Here is a 17,498-nt window from a genome sequence, read left to right on the forward strand (position 1 = left end):
AGAATAGAAGAGTAAAACTATGATCATTCACAGTATATCCCTAAATCTGCACATTTTCTGCATTGTTTAAAAATCCCATTCGCTTGTATTGTATCGTATGTACACTTGGACTTGTAATGGGGACAGCGGAGAGGCCATTCAGAAACACACAAACCCTGCATGACCAGATTAAGCATCTGCATGACTGCGTCTTCCATTCACCCAAGACGTCCTCTCTTCTATTGCTTTGCCTGTAAAAATAGTTCAGGCAATTCTCCCATTTTATTCCAAAGCCATGAAACTTAAGAGGACTAGTTATATTGGTACCTTAAATAAGAGATTGATGCAGTGCACAATGTTCCGGGAAGACACAAAATATGAGCAATTACAATACAAGACTAACGACTGACTTGCTGCTTTTGTGATCTACTGATTAAAATAACCACTATTATTTGCGAACCACTCCAAGCGCTAAGTCCCTTCATTTTTTAACATTTTCTATAGCAGTAATTCAGTTACAATATCATATATTCGATGTTTGCATATTATAGCTTTTCGTAGTGCAGCTGGATTTTCTTGGTTACAATGAATAGTCGTGACGGCTTGCACCTGTTCACACTTGTCTTATTCCGTTCGGTGGGGCTGGTCAGTTTTTTGATACTTGCAGTACCCACCTTCTGACAGCTCCTCCCATCAGCCTAAGGTATTTTTAATTAGAGCGGGATCCTACCTGCCGTTAAAATATTAAGCTTTCAGCCCGAGGGGGGCATTTTGTGTTAGGCTCCCATCAAAGGGTATGCCTTGTCAGGGCTGATGGGCTCTCTTACATAAGCCAATTTGTGCGCCAAGTACCTTCATTTTCATTTTTTAAACATTTTCTATAGCAGTAATGCAGTGCCAATTTCATATATTTAATGTCTGCATATTATAACATTTCAGAGTGCAGCTGGATTTTTTTGGTTACACTATCGGTACAGTAAGAAAGCATAAATCATGACATGTGCAGCAATGAGATATTATAAACTGGCAACTTGTTTTTTTTTTTTCATTAAAACACTGGCAATAATTAGAACCAAAATATAAATATTACTCAGCGTTATATGGATTCAGTAATTGCATAAATCCTAGATTTAGATTAGTCTAGTTTAGCAAAGGCTTTAGGGTTGAAAGTCTGTAAAACAAATCGACATCATAGTGAAAAACTATTTCTTTTAAAACCATTTAAGTAAAACATCACAAATGTTCAGTAGATGTGAAAGAGTGACTTCAGGATGGATATCCAAATCCTTATCTGACAGCTTCAGCCCACATCACTGCAGAACAGAAATCATGATATTCATCCAACTATGCTTATTCCTAGAAGTCTAAGGAGAACAGCTGAACATACGTAGTGTGATCCAAAAAAAATTACAGAAAGTTTAAATGTGCATGAGAAGAATAGATAAATTAGCACCACGTTGAATTTAAAATGTCCAGTGCAACGACAAGCATCAGTCGTGATTTAAAAGTTTCTCCATCTCTGCTTCTTCTGGATTATTAGAGAAAAAAGATTGTATTTTAAGGGGCGCTATTTCCGTGGTTGTGGAACCACTGTGCCGCAGTCCGGCAGAGCCTGGAGGGATGTAACTAAGTGGACACCTGGTTCTTCATTGGAGCCCTTGATGGTGTTGTTAGACGTAAACCCAGATGGACGCCAGGTGCTACTCCAGGACAGACCCCAGAGCCGCGGCATATGACCCCAAAAGGGCAGGGAAGGAGGACTGGCCAGGAACTGGTTAACAGGAGTATGTGGGGCTGGTAGACAGAACTGGTTCAGGAACAGGACTGCACGGCTGGTAGACAGAAAAGGTTCTGGATCAGGAATGGACAGGATAGGTTTAAGAACTCAGGGCGGACTCGGGTGTAGGATCACAGATGTAGGTTCAAACTGGACTGGTGAGGATGACAATACAGGTGCGGACAAGGCATATCAGGCTCAGGACTGGAAAGCAGGAGTGGACAGGTACAGAGACCTTACAACTAGGTAGCAAGATACACACTGATAACTAAATTTGATAAGGCACTTCCCAATAAGAGAAGCTGCCTTAAATAATAGGCGTCTACCAGTTATTGGCTGGGGACATTTTACAGAAGTGCGCTCTGCCCTTTTAAAAGGCAGGGAGCATGCGTGTGCGCCCTATGTACACTCCCAAGAGACCTGCGTACCATGCGCAGGTCCTGGGAGGAAACAAACACCGCAGGAATGCGCCGGCGTCCCTGCTGGGAGGATGAAGGAGACTCGTGCAGGGGTGCCAATGCTGTTCTAATATGGGATCACACTGTGTCAAGCCGTCCTTCTTAGATCTGCAGAAATAAGTATTGTTGGATGAATCTTATGGCGTCTTTTCTCGTATGAGGTGGAGTGAGACTGTAGTATGGGGATTCGAATATCTATTCTCTAGTAATACTTTCACATACAGTGGACTTTTGTGAAGTGGTGCATAATTGGTTATAAAATAGAGCTTTTGTGTTGAGTAATCGTGACTATATAATCAATAAGTAGAACCAGACATATTAATCATCTTTACAAGTTTAAAAGGAAAATCAGTTAAAAAAAAGATTTAAAAGAATTTTTTTAATGAATTCAACAGGCAAACAGTCACCCATTTATCTGTAGAAAACCAAAAATATATACAAACACTCACTTCAGAAATGCATATAGTTTACTTACAAATATCTGTACGCTCAAAAATTTAACATAAATTTTAGGGGCACTTATTGTCCTGCACGTCTGTGCATGTATATATTTATATATATATATTTTTACACTTTTTTTTAAATAACATTTTTACAAACTTAAAAGGTCTTTTTTTTTTTTTACAGCAAATTCTTTGCCCTGGTAAATTAAAGTGGGACAACAAAAATAATGAGAGGGTCCATGTTTCCTCAAGGTCTCAAGAAGTGTGCAAGTATATAAGAAAATTAAAGGGTTGAGGTATTTAGCCACGCCAAAAAATTTGCAGCAACAGCATTAAAAATCCGTAGCTCAGAAAATCCCAAAATGAGAAAGAAAAAGAAATTAATACTAATATCCCACTCGGGGCAGGGTCGTTATATAGGAAGTAGTCCATTCTGCTGAGGCAGCTTATATCAACTTTACATGCTCTGTAGAGCAGTCCAAGGTGACTGTGTGCACTAAAGAGACAGACTAGTTGCTTGCTCGTCCATAGGTGAAAATGTGAAAACGGAGGCGATGTAAGAAAAAAGTCCAAGATCATGCAAAATATTGCTGTAGTGCTGTTTTTGCCCTAGAAGGAGGAAAAATTACAATTTAAATATGAATTTCACATAAAAATCACACAAAGCTTAAGAATTTTAGGTACGCTGAAGCACAAGCTCTAATGGAAGGATTATTACCTTTGTTATACTAATGGGTGATTGCTAAAGAAGGCCTGTCACTTGCTCAAATGAGATAAATAATTTGTAAAAATTCCTAGCCTCCTCAGAGTCTGAATCTTTTCTGCTTTGCGCTACATCACTCTATTGCAGAGATATTCACATTTGTATCTTTTGGAGCACGGTATGTGAAATCTCTGCTGGGCGTCCAGCTGGGTGTTTCTTCTCTGGAGGCATGCACTTTCACTCCTCCCTCCCAGATGCTGCCAATCACAGCTTAACAGCATCCGAAACGGCTAGATTGGCTGCTGAGCTGATTGACAACATCTAGGAGTGAAAGTGCATGACCCCAGAGAAGAAACTGCAAGCTGGACTGCATAGCAGAGATTTCACATACTGTGCCCCAGAAGACACAAATGTGAATATCTCTGCAATGGAGGGACGCAGCACAAAAAGGAAAAAGGAGAGACAGAACCAGGGGAGCTCAGAGATTTTTAGAAGGCATCTGATTCGCTATTTTCGAGCAAGTGACAGACCCTCCAAGTGAAATTTTGGTGCACACTGTGGTCTGCAATTCCTAAATTTTAACATGTTGGAGATGCAATCATTTATAGTTTTTTTTCCTTCCCTTTTCCTTTTAAGAGCCATAGCTTTTTAATTTTTTCATGGACATAGCTATATGAGGTTTTGTTGTTTCGGCAAAAACATTCAAAGTGGGATGGAATTTAGAAAAAAAAAAAGTTTTAACAATATTTTGAAAGATTTAGATTTTCTTATTCGGCATTCACCACACAAGGTAAATATTTTATTAGTTTGGTCAAACACACATGCAGCAATCAAAATACGTTACTTTTTAATCTTTGCAATTTACGTTTGAGGAAAAGGGGAGCGATACAAATGTGCTCTTTTTTAAATGAAACCGGCAACCGTTTGATTGCCTGTATACTGTTATACTATATATTGCAGGGTATTGCAAAACTGAAAATCTCCTTCAAAGTTGCACCAACATGGAAGACACAGTGAACTTCAGTAGACCATTACGGTTACATTGCAGTTGCTTCACAGGTACTGGCTGTCTGTACAGCACAGCTGGCACCCGTGCTCTAGGGAATGTGCGCAGCTCCAGAGCGTGCTCCATACATGAGGAGCACTTATTCGCCATACCTATTTGGTTGATTATTTTTTGAAGGGATTAATAAAATCATGCTACCAAGGGCAGCAATCAGGATATGGTGTCATTTTCTGATATATTCCCTGCCCTACAACAAAAATGTAGAGGCATCCAGATAGAGGTAGGCCAATACATCCATTATTTTACTGCATGCTTCCCACATTCAAGGTAAAAAAAACAAAAAAAAAAACATAATTGGGATAGAAATTTTAACTACATGAAACAAGCTTCTTATAGAACAAAGCTGTATTTACAGAGATGCAATGATGATTTACAGCCATAAGAAAATTTATATTTCTATATTGTACATATAGCATTAAATTTAAATGCCAGCCATTAACCCCTTAAGCCCCAAGGGTGGTTTGCACGTTAATGACCGGGCCAATTTTTACAATTCTGACCACTGTTCCTTTATGAGGTTATAACTCTGGAACGCTTCAACGGATCCCGGTGATTTTCAGAGACTGTTTTCTCGTGACATATTGTACTTTATGATAGTGGTAAAATTTCTTCGATATAACTTGCGTTTGTGAAAAAAATGGAAATTTGGCGAAAATTTTGAAAATTTTGCAATTTTCCAACTTTGATTTTTTATGCCCTTAAATCACAGAGATATGTCATGTAAAATAATTAATAAGTAACATTTCCCACATGTCTACTTTACATCAGCACAATTTTGGAACCAAACATTTTTTTTTGTTAGGGAGTTATAAGGGTTAAAAGTTGACCAGCAATTTCTCATTTTTACACCACCAATACCCCTAACTTTAGCCCCAACCTTAACCCTAACTTAAGCCCCAACCCTAACTTTAGCCCAAACGGGAAAATGGAAATAAATACATTTTTAAAACATTTTTATGGTTCCATAACTAAGGGGGTGATGAAGGGGGGTTTGATTTAATTTTATAGCAGGTTTTCTAGCGGATTTTTACGATTGGCAGCCGTCACACACTGAAAAACGCTTTTTATTGCAAAATTTTTTTTTTACGTTACCACATTTTGAGACCTATAATTTTTCCATATTTTGGTCCACAGAGTCATGTGAGGTCTTGTTTATTGCGGGACGAGTTGACGTTTTTATTGGTAACATTTTCGGGCACGTGACATTTTTTGATCGCTTTTTATTCAGATTTTTGTGAGGCAGAATGACCAAAAACCAGCTATTCATGAATTTATACCGTTCCACATTTGGTAAAATTGATAAAGCAGTTTTATTCTTCAGGTCAGTACGATTACAGCGATACCTCATTTATATCATTTTTTTATGTTTTGGCGCTTTTTATACGATCAAAACTATTTCATAGAAAAAATTATTTTTGCATCGCTTTATTCTGAGGACTGTAACTTTTTTATTTTTTCGCTGATGATGCTGTGTGGTGGCTCGTTTTTTGCGGGACAAGGTGACATTTTTAGCGGTACCATGGTTATTTATATCCGTCTTTTCGATCGTGTGTTATTCCACTTTTGGTGGTATGATAATAAAGCGTTGTTTTTTTGCCTTTTTTTACGGTGTTAACTGAAGGGGTTAACTAGTGGGACAGTTTTATGGGTCGGTCGTTACGGACACGGCGATACTAAATATGTGTACTTATATTTTTTTTTCTTTAGGAATTTTTTTTTTTTTTTTTAACTTTGTCCCAGGGGGGGACATCACTGTATAGTGACAGATCGCTGATCTGACACTTTGCAGAGCACTGTGTCAGATCAGCGATCTGGCGTGCCCTGCTCCTTGCTTACCAGCGCCTGCTCTGGACCCAGAAGTAGTCCCTGCAGGACCCGGAAGTAGCCCTGCGGCCATTTTGGATCCGGGGCCTGCAGGGAGGAGACGCTCGGTACAAGGTGAGCACATCGCCTTGTACCGATCGTCTCAGGGAAGCCCGCAGGGAGCCCCCTCCCTGCGTGATGCTCCCCTATGCCCCCGGAACACTGCGATCATGTTTGATCGCGGTGTGCCAGGGGTTAATGTGCCGGGAGCGGTCCGTGACCGCTCCTGGCACATAGTGCTGGATGTCAGCTGCGATCGGACGCACTCTCCCGGTGAGCGCGGACGATCGCATAAGACGTACTATCCAGTCACTGGGAATTAAGTCCCAGGTCACCTTGACGGGATAGTACGTCATATGGGATTAAGGGGTTAAAAGTGGTTATTCCCTCGTTTGCACTTTACTATTACCATGTAGTCGGAATGCCCCGTTCAGAGCTGCTGAGCTCATGGATCGGCTGATGCATCATCAATGCGATTTTAAGAGCTGCAGCCAATGCCAGACATTGGGAACAGTGGCGAAGACATTACGGTAAAGGTTAGTAGAGCCCACTTTTGTTTTTCAGCAAACTCCAGGATACATTTAATTGAAAGGAAACAAATAGTGATGAGCAAGTATACTCGTTGCTCGGGTTTTCCCGAGCATGCTCCAGTGACCTCCGAGTATTTGTTATTGCTCAGAGATATAGTTTTCATGGCCTCAGATGCATAATTTACGGCTTCCAGATACACTGAATACATGTGAGAATTCCCTAAAAAACAGGCATTCCTCACATGTATTCAGCTTAACTGGAAGCCGTAAATCATGCAACTGAGGTGATGAAATCTAGATCTCCACGCAATAATAAATTCTCGGAGATCACCCGAACGTGCTTGGGAAAACCTGAGCAACGAATACATTCGCTCATCACTACAAACAACCCCTTTAAGATAAATGGGCATCTATATATTATGAGTACAGCTTGACTGTGCCACAGCTACTTACTTGTCACATAGGTTTGGATCTGTTGACTGACTCAATTTATGGAGGATTTCAACAATTCCGATTTCACGGAGCTTGTCTTGTCGTTCTTGTGAACCTTCCAGAGCAAGAAAACAAAAAACGTTATAAATGAGATTAGCAGATATTTTGCGCACTTATGGGGTCTAGTGATTTACTCTGGGTAAAATTAAAGAATAGCTATTACCATATATACTCCAGTATAAGTTGAGAATTTCAGCCCAATTTTTTAGGCTGAAAGTGCCCCTCTCAGCTTATACTCGAGTCATTCTCAGGGGGTCGGCGGGGGAGTGGCGGCTGTCACCTCATGCTCACCTGCTCCCGGCACGGTCCCTGCTTCTCCGATGTGATGGTCTCCGGGCGCTGCAGCTCTTCCTGTGTTCAGCGGTAACGTGGTACCACTCATGAAAGTAATGAATATGGACGTGACTCCACTCCCATTGAGGTGAAGGGCATATTCATTACTTTAATGAGTGGTACCAGTGACCGCTGAACACAGGAACAAGCTGCCGGCTCGGGATGACGGAGAAGCAGGGACCGTGCCGCGAGGGTGAGTATAACGGGGGAGGGTGAGCATTGCACGATAGTCACCTGTCCCCGTTACACCGCCGGGCTCCGTCTTCTGCGTCCTCTGGTTGTGACGTTCAGGTCAGAAGGCATGATGACGTGTTTGGTGTGCGCCCTCTGCCCGAACAGTCAGAGAGCCGGAAGACGGAGCGGCGCACGGCGGTGGAACAGGGCAGGTGAATATCGCAAGTGCCGGGGGCCTGAGCGACGAGTATGTCATTTTTTTTCATCGCAGCAGCATATGGGGCATAATCTATGGAGCATCTTATGGGGCCATCAACCTTTGTGCAGCATTATATTGGGCATATTTTAATATGGAGCATCTTATGGGGCCCATCATGAACTGTATGGAGCATTATATGGGGCTCTTGATTCAATATGGATATTCAAAAACATTTAACCTACTGATGTCTCAATTAATTTTACTTTTATTGGTTTCTTTTTTTTTTTTTAATTTACCAGTAGCTGCTGCATTTCCCACCCTAGGCTTATACTCGAGTAAATAAGTTTTTCCAGTTTTTTGTGGCAAAATTAGGGGTCTTGGCTTATACTCGAGCATATACGGTACTTTAGAAACGTCTGACATGTTCAAGGAACAGATGAAAAGTTTATATGGTTGAGGGACTAGGTGAACTTTCAGATGTCATTGACATTTTCTCCTTGCAGAGCCATCACGAGGTTTTTCAAAATTATTGGTAAATCTCTATATATTTCAGATCTGCAGACACAAGACAGGATATTCCATGCAGTCTGCGCTGTTACAATATTGTTTTATCAGCAGACACTGGGGGAGATTTATCAAGCTAGATGTGACAGAATTCTGGCATAAATTTGCACCAAAAGTGAAAATTGTCTTTTATGACTTGCACCACGTTTCTGATATGTTTTAGACCCATTCCGACATTGGTGCACAATCTCGCAGATGAGGGCTCATTCAGAAGTCCATGCAAATCGGTCCGAGGTTGTTCTGTTCACAAGAGGTGCGTCCAGTTTCAAGTGGCGCTGGAGCTTCTATGGAGCTGTGAAGCTTGGGTCGCTGCATTCGCAGTCCGGCCTTGGACTGATTTGCACAGATGTTTGAATGCACCCTAAGGTAAAAAAGTAGTAATTTATACAAGACTGTGGAGTGACAAACCTCAGCATTAAACTAAACAGTGTCCGTGGACGGACTGACCAAATGGTTTACAGAAAATGATGTGCTGTATGTTCTGGCTACCTGCAGCCAATATTAAAGGGAGTGCAGAAGCTCATTGCATATTATTTTGATTGAATCTGAATGATACCACAGTATACAGAGACCTCCTATGCACCTTCTAGTTGCAGCCAGAGTACTAGATTTTTTATCTACGTCCATGCAGGAAGACTTTGAGTTATAAAAAACGAAACAAAAAAAATCCTCCAACATATTCGTGTCTTTGGCTCCCAGGAATGAAATAATTTTGGGTTGCACTGGTGACCTTTTCTCTCGCCATCCAGAGTGACTAAAAAGCGATGAGCGGTGCAAATATAAGGCCCCTATAGAAACGTATCAGGTTTTAATTTACTAAAGCCTTCCGTAAGGCCCCATTCACACCTTTGTATAAAACCTGCACTGGAAAAAATAGTACTGGTGTCATCAGCATTTGGATCAGTGTGCCATCAGTGTTTTTCCAGTATGGACAAAGAAAGAATGAAATTACGAAGCTTCTCCTTGACTTTGCAATGTTAACTATTCACAGCACACGGATGGGACACTGATGCCATCCCGTCTGCTGTGCGTGATCCATCATCTTTGTCATCTATGCTGCCAGTAAAAAACGGACATGTCTGTCTGGTTCACACGGTCCATGTAAAAATATGAACATGTGCAGCATAGGTTATAATGGGCACATATGGCATCCATGCAAAAAACGTATGCCACAAGCACTGGAAACACGGACATGTGATGGGCCTTACAACGGTGAGAATGACCATGGTGGTCTTCATTACCTTCGTCTTCATTCCATGTGAGGTTTGCTATGCAGAACATTGCAGCTAGCTGAAGCTTCAGATTGGAATGACCCTGAGAAGAGGGAACAGAATACCAGAATGTATGTTATGAGCAAACCCAAAGGCTTCACTTTTTTTATAAACTACTACTAGGGGTAAAAACTGCACAGAAAGGCAATATTAATATCACAACACAAATCACATACAGTGCTAGCTTCTAACAAAAACTGAGAAAAATCACAATACTTAGAAGGGAACCTGTCATCTGATTCATGATGCCCAAACTGAGCAAAGCATGAGTCAGAGCCAGACTGCACGACTGCAGCCAGGTATATTTTTCTCTAAAATGCTCCAGTGTTTCAGTGAACATATAGACTTAAGATCTGGCCAGGGACTATAGCTGGAGAACAAGATTAGCCTGGAGAACAGATTGGTCCGGCTCTGCCTCCGGTCTAAGTGATTGACAGGTCCTGACTTCATGCGCCTATAGGGAGAGACCTGACAATCACTAGCACCTGTGCTGGGAAGAGCCGGACTAAGTTGGTCTCTGGCATTAGTCCCAGCCAGATATTTCAAATATACTTTTTTGGAAAAGCAGCAGAGTAAGAATGTAACTGGCTGCATTTGTGCAGCTAGTCTCGGATTCATGCTACCTGCAAAGCGGGCAGCATGAATCAGATTACCAGTTTTTTCAGGAAAACTCAGGTACTCCCTTACTTTCAGTACTTATGGCAGTTGCCTGAATCATCATCTTCTCATGGCTGGTTTACTAATATCAACCTGTCCTAGCTGTAAGAGGTGCCTACTAGCCTATTTAGACAGGCAGACTGCACTTCATGTACAGAACAATTGTTCGTTTAATTGTTCTGTGTGCATAAAACACCAAGGTTACTTACCAGTCACAAGTGACTGGAATATCTGAACGCACCTCAGTTGACTTTTAAGACTTTAATTGTGATGTAAAGTCTATGTTTGAGCTCTAGGGAAGATCATATTGAACATTTGTAAGTTTAGATAGTTGGTTAACTATCTTCAAGAAAAACACCAAGGTTACTTACCGGTAGCCGGTTTTTCCAGAACCCACGACAGCACACTAGAGAGGGATCCACCCAGCAATGACAGGAAACCTACTGAAATAGAAGGGTGGCACTTCTCCCCTGCATCAGTTGGGTTACAGAACATGGGAGGACCTCCAACAACATTATAAACACAACCGACATCACATCAAACACCTAATCTATAGTGCACACCCATATTGTGAGAAAAGGGGGGGGGGGGGCATACCATACCGGTGATGTTATGGGTTCTCGAAAATTAGCTACATGTAAGTAACCTTGGTGTTTTCTCTTCACCCATGACAGCACACCTGAGACATTTATGGAGAAACGAGACCCCTTAGAGAGACTTGCAGCACCCTTCTACATAAGTCAGCAGAGGAGGATAGATCCAGTCTTTAGTGCCTAAAGCAGAGGGGGGGACCACATAGTAGCCTTACAAATCTGAATAATCAATACTTCCATTTTCTCTGTCCAAGAGGTCACCACAGCTCTGGTGCATTGAGCCTTGATGCCCTCAGGAACCGGAGCACCGCTAGCAGAGTAGGATAAACTAATGGCCTCCCTGATCCACTTTGCAATGAGAGGCGTATATTGAACAATAAAATATAATACTTTATTTGACATTTCTTTAAAAAAGACAAGCAAACAGCGCATTGAAAAATGCCAATAGTGCAAGGTGATGAGCCAATAAAATTAAGAGGCACCACCGGAGGACAGGTAAAGCACAGGATATAAATCTACTTCACAATGTAGTTTGAAAAAATTAAAAAAAATAAGTAACTGGGTGCCCACTACATATCATGGAGTAGTACCATTCATAGACTATACAAACTATATACCCAAGGTACAGTATGGCTAAAGTGCCTGTGATACATGAAGGTACAACAATACAATGTGGGTACAAGGCTTATAATATCCTACATTGGTGTCAAAAGTATAAACAACATGTCTTACCAAACCCAGGCGATGGTGCCACTTTCCTACGTGCGTTACAGCGGCGTGCCTTGTTGCCGCCAGATCATAAGGGAATGGGTGGTACAGTTTCCAGCAATCGCTGGCTTCAGACCCCTTGCTGACACTTCCCACGTGCGTTTCAGACATCCCAGAATGTTCAATAGGCAGGGTTCACCTCTTAGAGGTATGTGATAAGGTCCCTAGGATTGATAGGGCTGTATCAAAATCCTCAGAGTCCTTCTCCTCAAAAGGTTATCTCCTTTTTGAAGACAAGGGCAAGGCACCAGTTTTCTCAGGTTTTTTCCACTCTGTTATGCTTTATCCCTCCAAACATCATAGTAACATAGTAACATAGTTAGTAAGGCCGAAAAAAGACATTTGTCCATCCAGTTCAGCCTATATTCCATCATAATAAATACCCAGATCTACGTCCTTCTACAGAACCTAATAATTGTATGATACAATATTGTTCTGCTCCAGGAAGACATCCAGGCCTCTCTTGAACCCCTCGACTGAGTTCGCCATCACCACCTCCTCAGGCAAGCAATTCCAGATTCTCACTGCCCTAACAGTAAAGAATCCTCTTCTATGTTGGTGGAAAAACCTTCTCTCCTCCAGACGCAAAGAATGCCCCCTTGTGCCCGTCACCTTCCTTGGTATAAACAGATCCTCAGCGAGATATTTGTATTGTCCCCTTATATACTTATACATGGTTATTAGATCGCCCCTCAGTCGTCTTTTTTCTAGACTAAATAATCCTAATTTCGCTAATCTATCTGGGTATTGTAGTTCTCCCATCCCCTTTATTAATTTTGTTGCCCTCCTTTGTACTCTCTCTAGTTCCATTATATCCTTCCTGAGCACCGGTGCCCAAAACTGGACACAGTACTCCATGTGCGGTCTAACTAGGGATTTGTACAGAGGCAGTATAATGCTCTCATCATGTGTATCCAGACCTCTTTTAATGCACCCCATGATCCTGTTTGCCTTGGCAGCTGCTGCCTGGCACTGGCTGCTCCAGGTAAGTTTATCATTAACTAGGATCCCCAAGTCCTTCTCCCTGTCAGATTTACCCAGTGGTTTCCCGTTCAGTCATGTCGTCTAGGGATTTAACCATCATCTCCTCTTAAGCCGATTGTGGACCTAACAGCTTTAACTAGCCTATCTGTATCTTCCACTGGAAAAAAACATGGTCTACCCCCCATGTCCCTGCCCGAGGTGGATGAGGACAAAGACTCACGGTGATATTTCCCTTCTGATAAGAGAAACGTCAGATTCAGAAAAGACTGATTTTTTCTTCTCTTTTTTAATAGGGAATTTAGGAAGCTTTACACCTGAGCCTTGATGACAGATCTGAGGCTTGAGGCAAAGTCTGGAGTCTTCTCGCTAATGGTCTTGTGAATGCAGTCTGAACAGAGATTCTTCTGCCAGCCCACTGCTAGTGGGCTTTTTACATAGCGCACAGTCTCTGTTGTTCTTCTTAACATCACCTGCTGTCACCACAGGGTACTGGATGCGGAGGCTGTTCTGGGATACATAAAGCCTCCTCTCAGAGACTATATAGTCCAGAGACTCTGCCTGGGACGGCTGGTGCTCCTGCCACTTGAATGGCTGCCCCCTTCGCTGTGTTCACGCTGCTGACAGTGAGTCTGCTGATGCACCTGATCCTCTATGGCACCTCAGGAAGGAGAGCTGAAGCTAGAGCGCTCCATTTCTGGTCTGTCCTCCCAGCATGTCTTCAGCCCATAATGTCAACGAGGACGCCATTCATTACCTGTGCGTCCTGGCAGCCTTCAGCATGCCACACAGAGCAGGGGGTGGTGGTGAGGGCGGCGCAGCAGTCAGACATGCAGCGATTCTCAGTCTCTGCCACCCGTGCTTGCATGTGCAACAAAGCCCACTCTGGACCCGTGAATGGCGCTTCCTGGACCCTGAAGGCTGGCACCACAAGCATGTAGCCTGCTCTTCTGGACACCAGGACAGGGCTGGGTAACATTTTGTTCTTCCATTTTCATCAAAGGCTTTCAGCACAAGGCTCCCTTCATTCCCTTTTATTTCAGTAGGTTTCCTATCCTTGGTGGGTGGATCCCTCCTTCAGGAGTGCTGTCATGGCGGGAGGGAAAATAATAAAATATAATTGTTCTTGGCAGCACAACTTGTTTACACAGAATGATGTGCTGCTGAGAAGGATTTTTTTTTATCAAGCTTAAAAATCATCTGAACCAATGAACAATTATTTTGCTTGTTAGTTGGCGATTGACGGGCTGTCTTGGCAGGCCAATTATTAGGAACTAGATGGTGGAACGATTCTAACGCATCGGGTATTCTAGAATATGCATGTCCACGTACTATATTGCCCAGCCCGCGTACTATATTGCCCAGCCCGCGTACTATATAGCAATGTGGGAATCATATGCCTGTTAAAAAAAAGAATTAAAATAAAAAAATAGTTATATACTCACCCTCTGTTGGCCCCTGGATCCAGGAAGCATTTACCGACGCTCCTCGCGCGCTCTGGTTTCAAGAGTGCATTGCGGTCTCGCGAGATGATGACTGTTATGACCTGGTGGTTAGGAGCACCCGACCTGATAGTTAAACTCATACAGGACGAGCTCTGGGATGTGGGAGCTCTGCTGACCGCAAGCCCTAATCCTATCACACACACTAAAAATAGCCGTGGAGCGCTCCTGACGCTCCCTAGGCGCCTCGTCACAGCCTCAGAGCTAGCTAGCCCTAGAGATAGAAAATAAAGCCTACCTTGCCTCAGAGAAATTCCCCAAAGGAATAGGCAGCCCCCCACATATAATGACTGTGAGAAAAGATGAAAGTCACAAACGCAGAAATGAAATAGGTTTCAGCAAAGAGAGGCCAGACTTACTAAATAGACAGAGGATAGGAAAGGAATCTTTGCGGTCAGCACAAAAACCTACAAAAGACCACGCAGAGGGCGCAAAAAAGACCTCCGCACCGACTCACGGTGCGGGGGGGGGGGGGGGGGCCACTCTGCATCCCAGAGCTTCCAGCTAGCAAGACAAAATCAGGATAACCAGCTGGACAAAGAAACAATGAGCAAAAATAACAATAAGGAACTTAGCTTCTGCAGGAGAAGACAGGTCACCAGGCAGATCCAGGAGCGAACTGAACCAATGCTAAAACATTGACAGCTGGCCTGGAGTAACGATCTGAGTGGAGTTAAATAGAGAAGCCAACCAAAGGATAAACCACGTCACCTGTGTAAGGAACCTCAGAAGCAGCAGCTTCACTCATAGCCACCAGAGGGAGCCCATAGACAGAACTCGCCGAAGTACCATTCACGAACACAGGAGGGAGTTAGACAACAGAATTCACAACAGTACCCCCCCCCTTGAGGAGGGGTCACCGAACCCTCACCAGAGCCCCCAGGCCGATCAGGATGAGCCAAATGAAAGGCACGAACAAGATCGGCAGCATGAACATCAGAGGTAAAAACCCAGGAACTATCTTCTTGACCATAACCCTTCCACTTGACCAGGTACTGGAGTTTCCGTCTCGAAACACGAGAATCCAAAATCTTCTCCACCACATACTCCAACTCCCCCTCGACCAACACCGGGGCAGGAGGATCAACGGAGGGAACCATAGGCGCCACGTATCTCCGCAACAACGACCTATGGAACACATTATGGATGGCAAAAGAAGCTGGAAGGTCCAAACGAAATGACACAGGATTAAGAACCTCAGAAATCTTATATGGTCCAATGAAACGAGGCTTAAACTTAGGAGAGGAAACCTTCATAGGAACGTGACGAGATGACAACCAAACCAAATCCCCAACACGAAGTCGGGGACCAACACAACGTCGGCGGTTAGCGAAACGTTGAGCCTTCTCCTGGGACAATGTCAAATTGTCCACCACATGAGTCCAAATCTGCTGCAACCTGTCCACCACCGCATCCACACCAGGACAGTCCGAAGGCTCAACCTGCCCTGAAGAGAAACGAGGATGGAAACCAGAATTGCAGAAAAAAGGAGAAACTAAAGTAGCCGAGCTGGCCCGATTATTAAGGGCGAACTCAGCCAAAGGCAAGAAGGACACCCAATCATCCTGATCAGCAGAAACAAAGCATCTCAGATATGTCTCCAAAGTCTGATTAGTTCGTTCGGTTTGGCCATTAGTCCGAGGATGGAAAGCCGAAGAAAAAGACAAATCAATGCCCATCTTAGCGCAAAAGGACCGCCAAAACCTCGAAACAAACTGGGAACCTCTGTCCGAGACGATGTTCTCCGGAATGCCATGCAAACGAACCACATGCTGGAAAAACAATTGCACCAAATCAGAGGAGGAAGGCAGTTTAGATAAGGGTACCAAATGGACCATCTTAGAGAAGCGATCACAAACCACCCAAATGACCGACATCTTTTGAGAAACAGGGAGATCAGAAATAAAATCCATGGAAATATGCGTCCAGGGCCTCTTCGGAATCGGCAAGGGCAAAAGCAACCCACTGGCACGAGAACAGCAGGGCTTAGCCCGAGCACAAATCCCACAGGACTGAACAAAAGAACGCACATCCCGTGACAAAGAAGGCCACCAAAAAGATCTAGCCACCAAATCTCTGGTACCAAAGATTCCAGGATGACCAGCCAATACTGAACAATGAATCTCCGAGATAACTCTACCAGTCCATCTATCAGGGACAAACAGTTTCTCCGTAGGACAACGGTCAGGTCTATCAGCCTGAAACTTTTGCAGCACACGCCGCAAATCAGGGGAAATGGCAGACAAAATTACCCCTTCTTTAAGAATACCCGCCGGCTCCGGAACACCCGGAGAGCCAGGCACAAAACTCCTTGACAGGGCATCAGCCTTCACATTCTTAGATCCCGGAAGGTATGAAACCACAAAATCAAAACGGGAGAAAAAGAGCGACCATCGAGCCTGTCTAGGATTCAACCGTTTGGCAGACTCGAGATAAGTCAAGTTCTTGTGATCCGTCAAGACCACCACGCGATGTTTAGCTCCTTCAAGCCAATGTCGCCACTCCTCGAATGCCCACTTCATGGCCAACAACTCCTGATTGCCGACATCATAATTGCGCTCAGCAGGCGAGAATTTTCTAGAAAAGAAGGCACAGGGTTTCATCACCGAGCCATCAGAACTACTTTGCGACAAAACAGCCCCTGCTCCAATTTCAGAAGCATCAACCTCCACCTGAAAAGGGAGCGAAACATCTGGCTGGCACAGGGGCAGAAGCAAAACGACGCTTCAACTCCTGAAAAGCCGCTACAGCCGCAGAGGACCAATTGACCACATCAGCACCATTCTTTGTCAAATCAGTCAACGGTTTAGCAATACTGGAAAAGTTAGCGATGAAGCGACGATAAAAATTAGCAAAGCCCAGGAACTTCTGCAAGCTCTTCACAGATGTCGGCTGAGTCCAATCGTAAATGGCCTGAACTTTAACAGGGTCCATCTCGATAGTAGAAGGGGAAAAAAATGAAACCCAAAAATGAAACCTTCTGAACTCCAAAGAGACACTTTGACCCCTTCACAAACAAGGAATTTGCACGAAGGACCTGGAACACCATTCTGACATGCTTCACATGAGACTCCCAATCATCCGAAAAGACCAAAATGTCATCCAAATATACAATCATAAATCTATCCAGGTACTCTCGGAAGAT

General features: G+C 43.4%; 1 protein-coding gene across 5 annotated transcripts in view; it reads right to left on the minus strand.

Moving 5' to 3' along the window:
* Nucleotides 1–2,578: 2,578 nt before the first annotated feature.
* ARMC8 (armadillo repeat containing 8) overlaps nucleotides 2,579–17,498 on the minus strand; it is a 134,363-nt gene continuing 119,443 nt past the window's right edge. For 3 of the 5 annotated variants that reach the window (XM_069733535.1, XM_069733538.1, XM_069733537.1), the window contains 3 exons: nucleotides 9,823–9,895; nucleotides 7,273–7,366; nucleotides 2,881–3,266 (listed from right to left, as the gene is read on the minus strand). In XM_069733535.1, coding sequence (XP_069589636.1) covers nucleotides 3,233–3,266; nucleotides 7,273–7,366; nucleotides 9,823–9,895 — 201 coding nt within the window. In that variant the 3' untranslated portion in view covers nucleotides 2,881–3,232. Of the gene's footprint in view, nucleotides 3,267–7,272; nucleotides 7,367–9,822; nucleotides 9,896–17,498 lie in introns of all 5 variants that reach the window. The other 2 variants (XM_069733539.1, XM_069733536.1) reach the window with 1 other exon arrangement.

The sequence above is a fragment of the Ranitomeya imitator genome, chromosome 7, assembly GCF_032444005.1.
Source record: "Ranitomeya imitator isolate aRanImi1 chromosome 7, aRanImi1.pri, whole genome shotgun sequence".
Classification (NCBI taxonomy): Eukaryota; Metazoa; Chordata; class Amphibia; order Anura; family Dendrobatidae; genus Ranitomeya; species Ranitomeya imitator.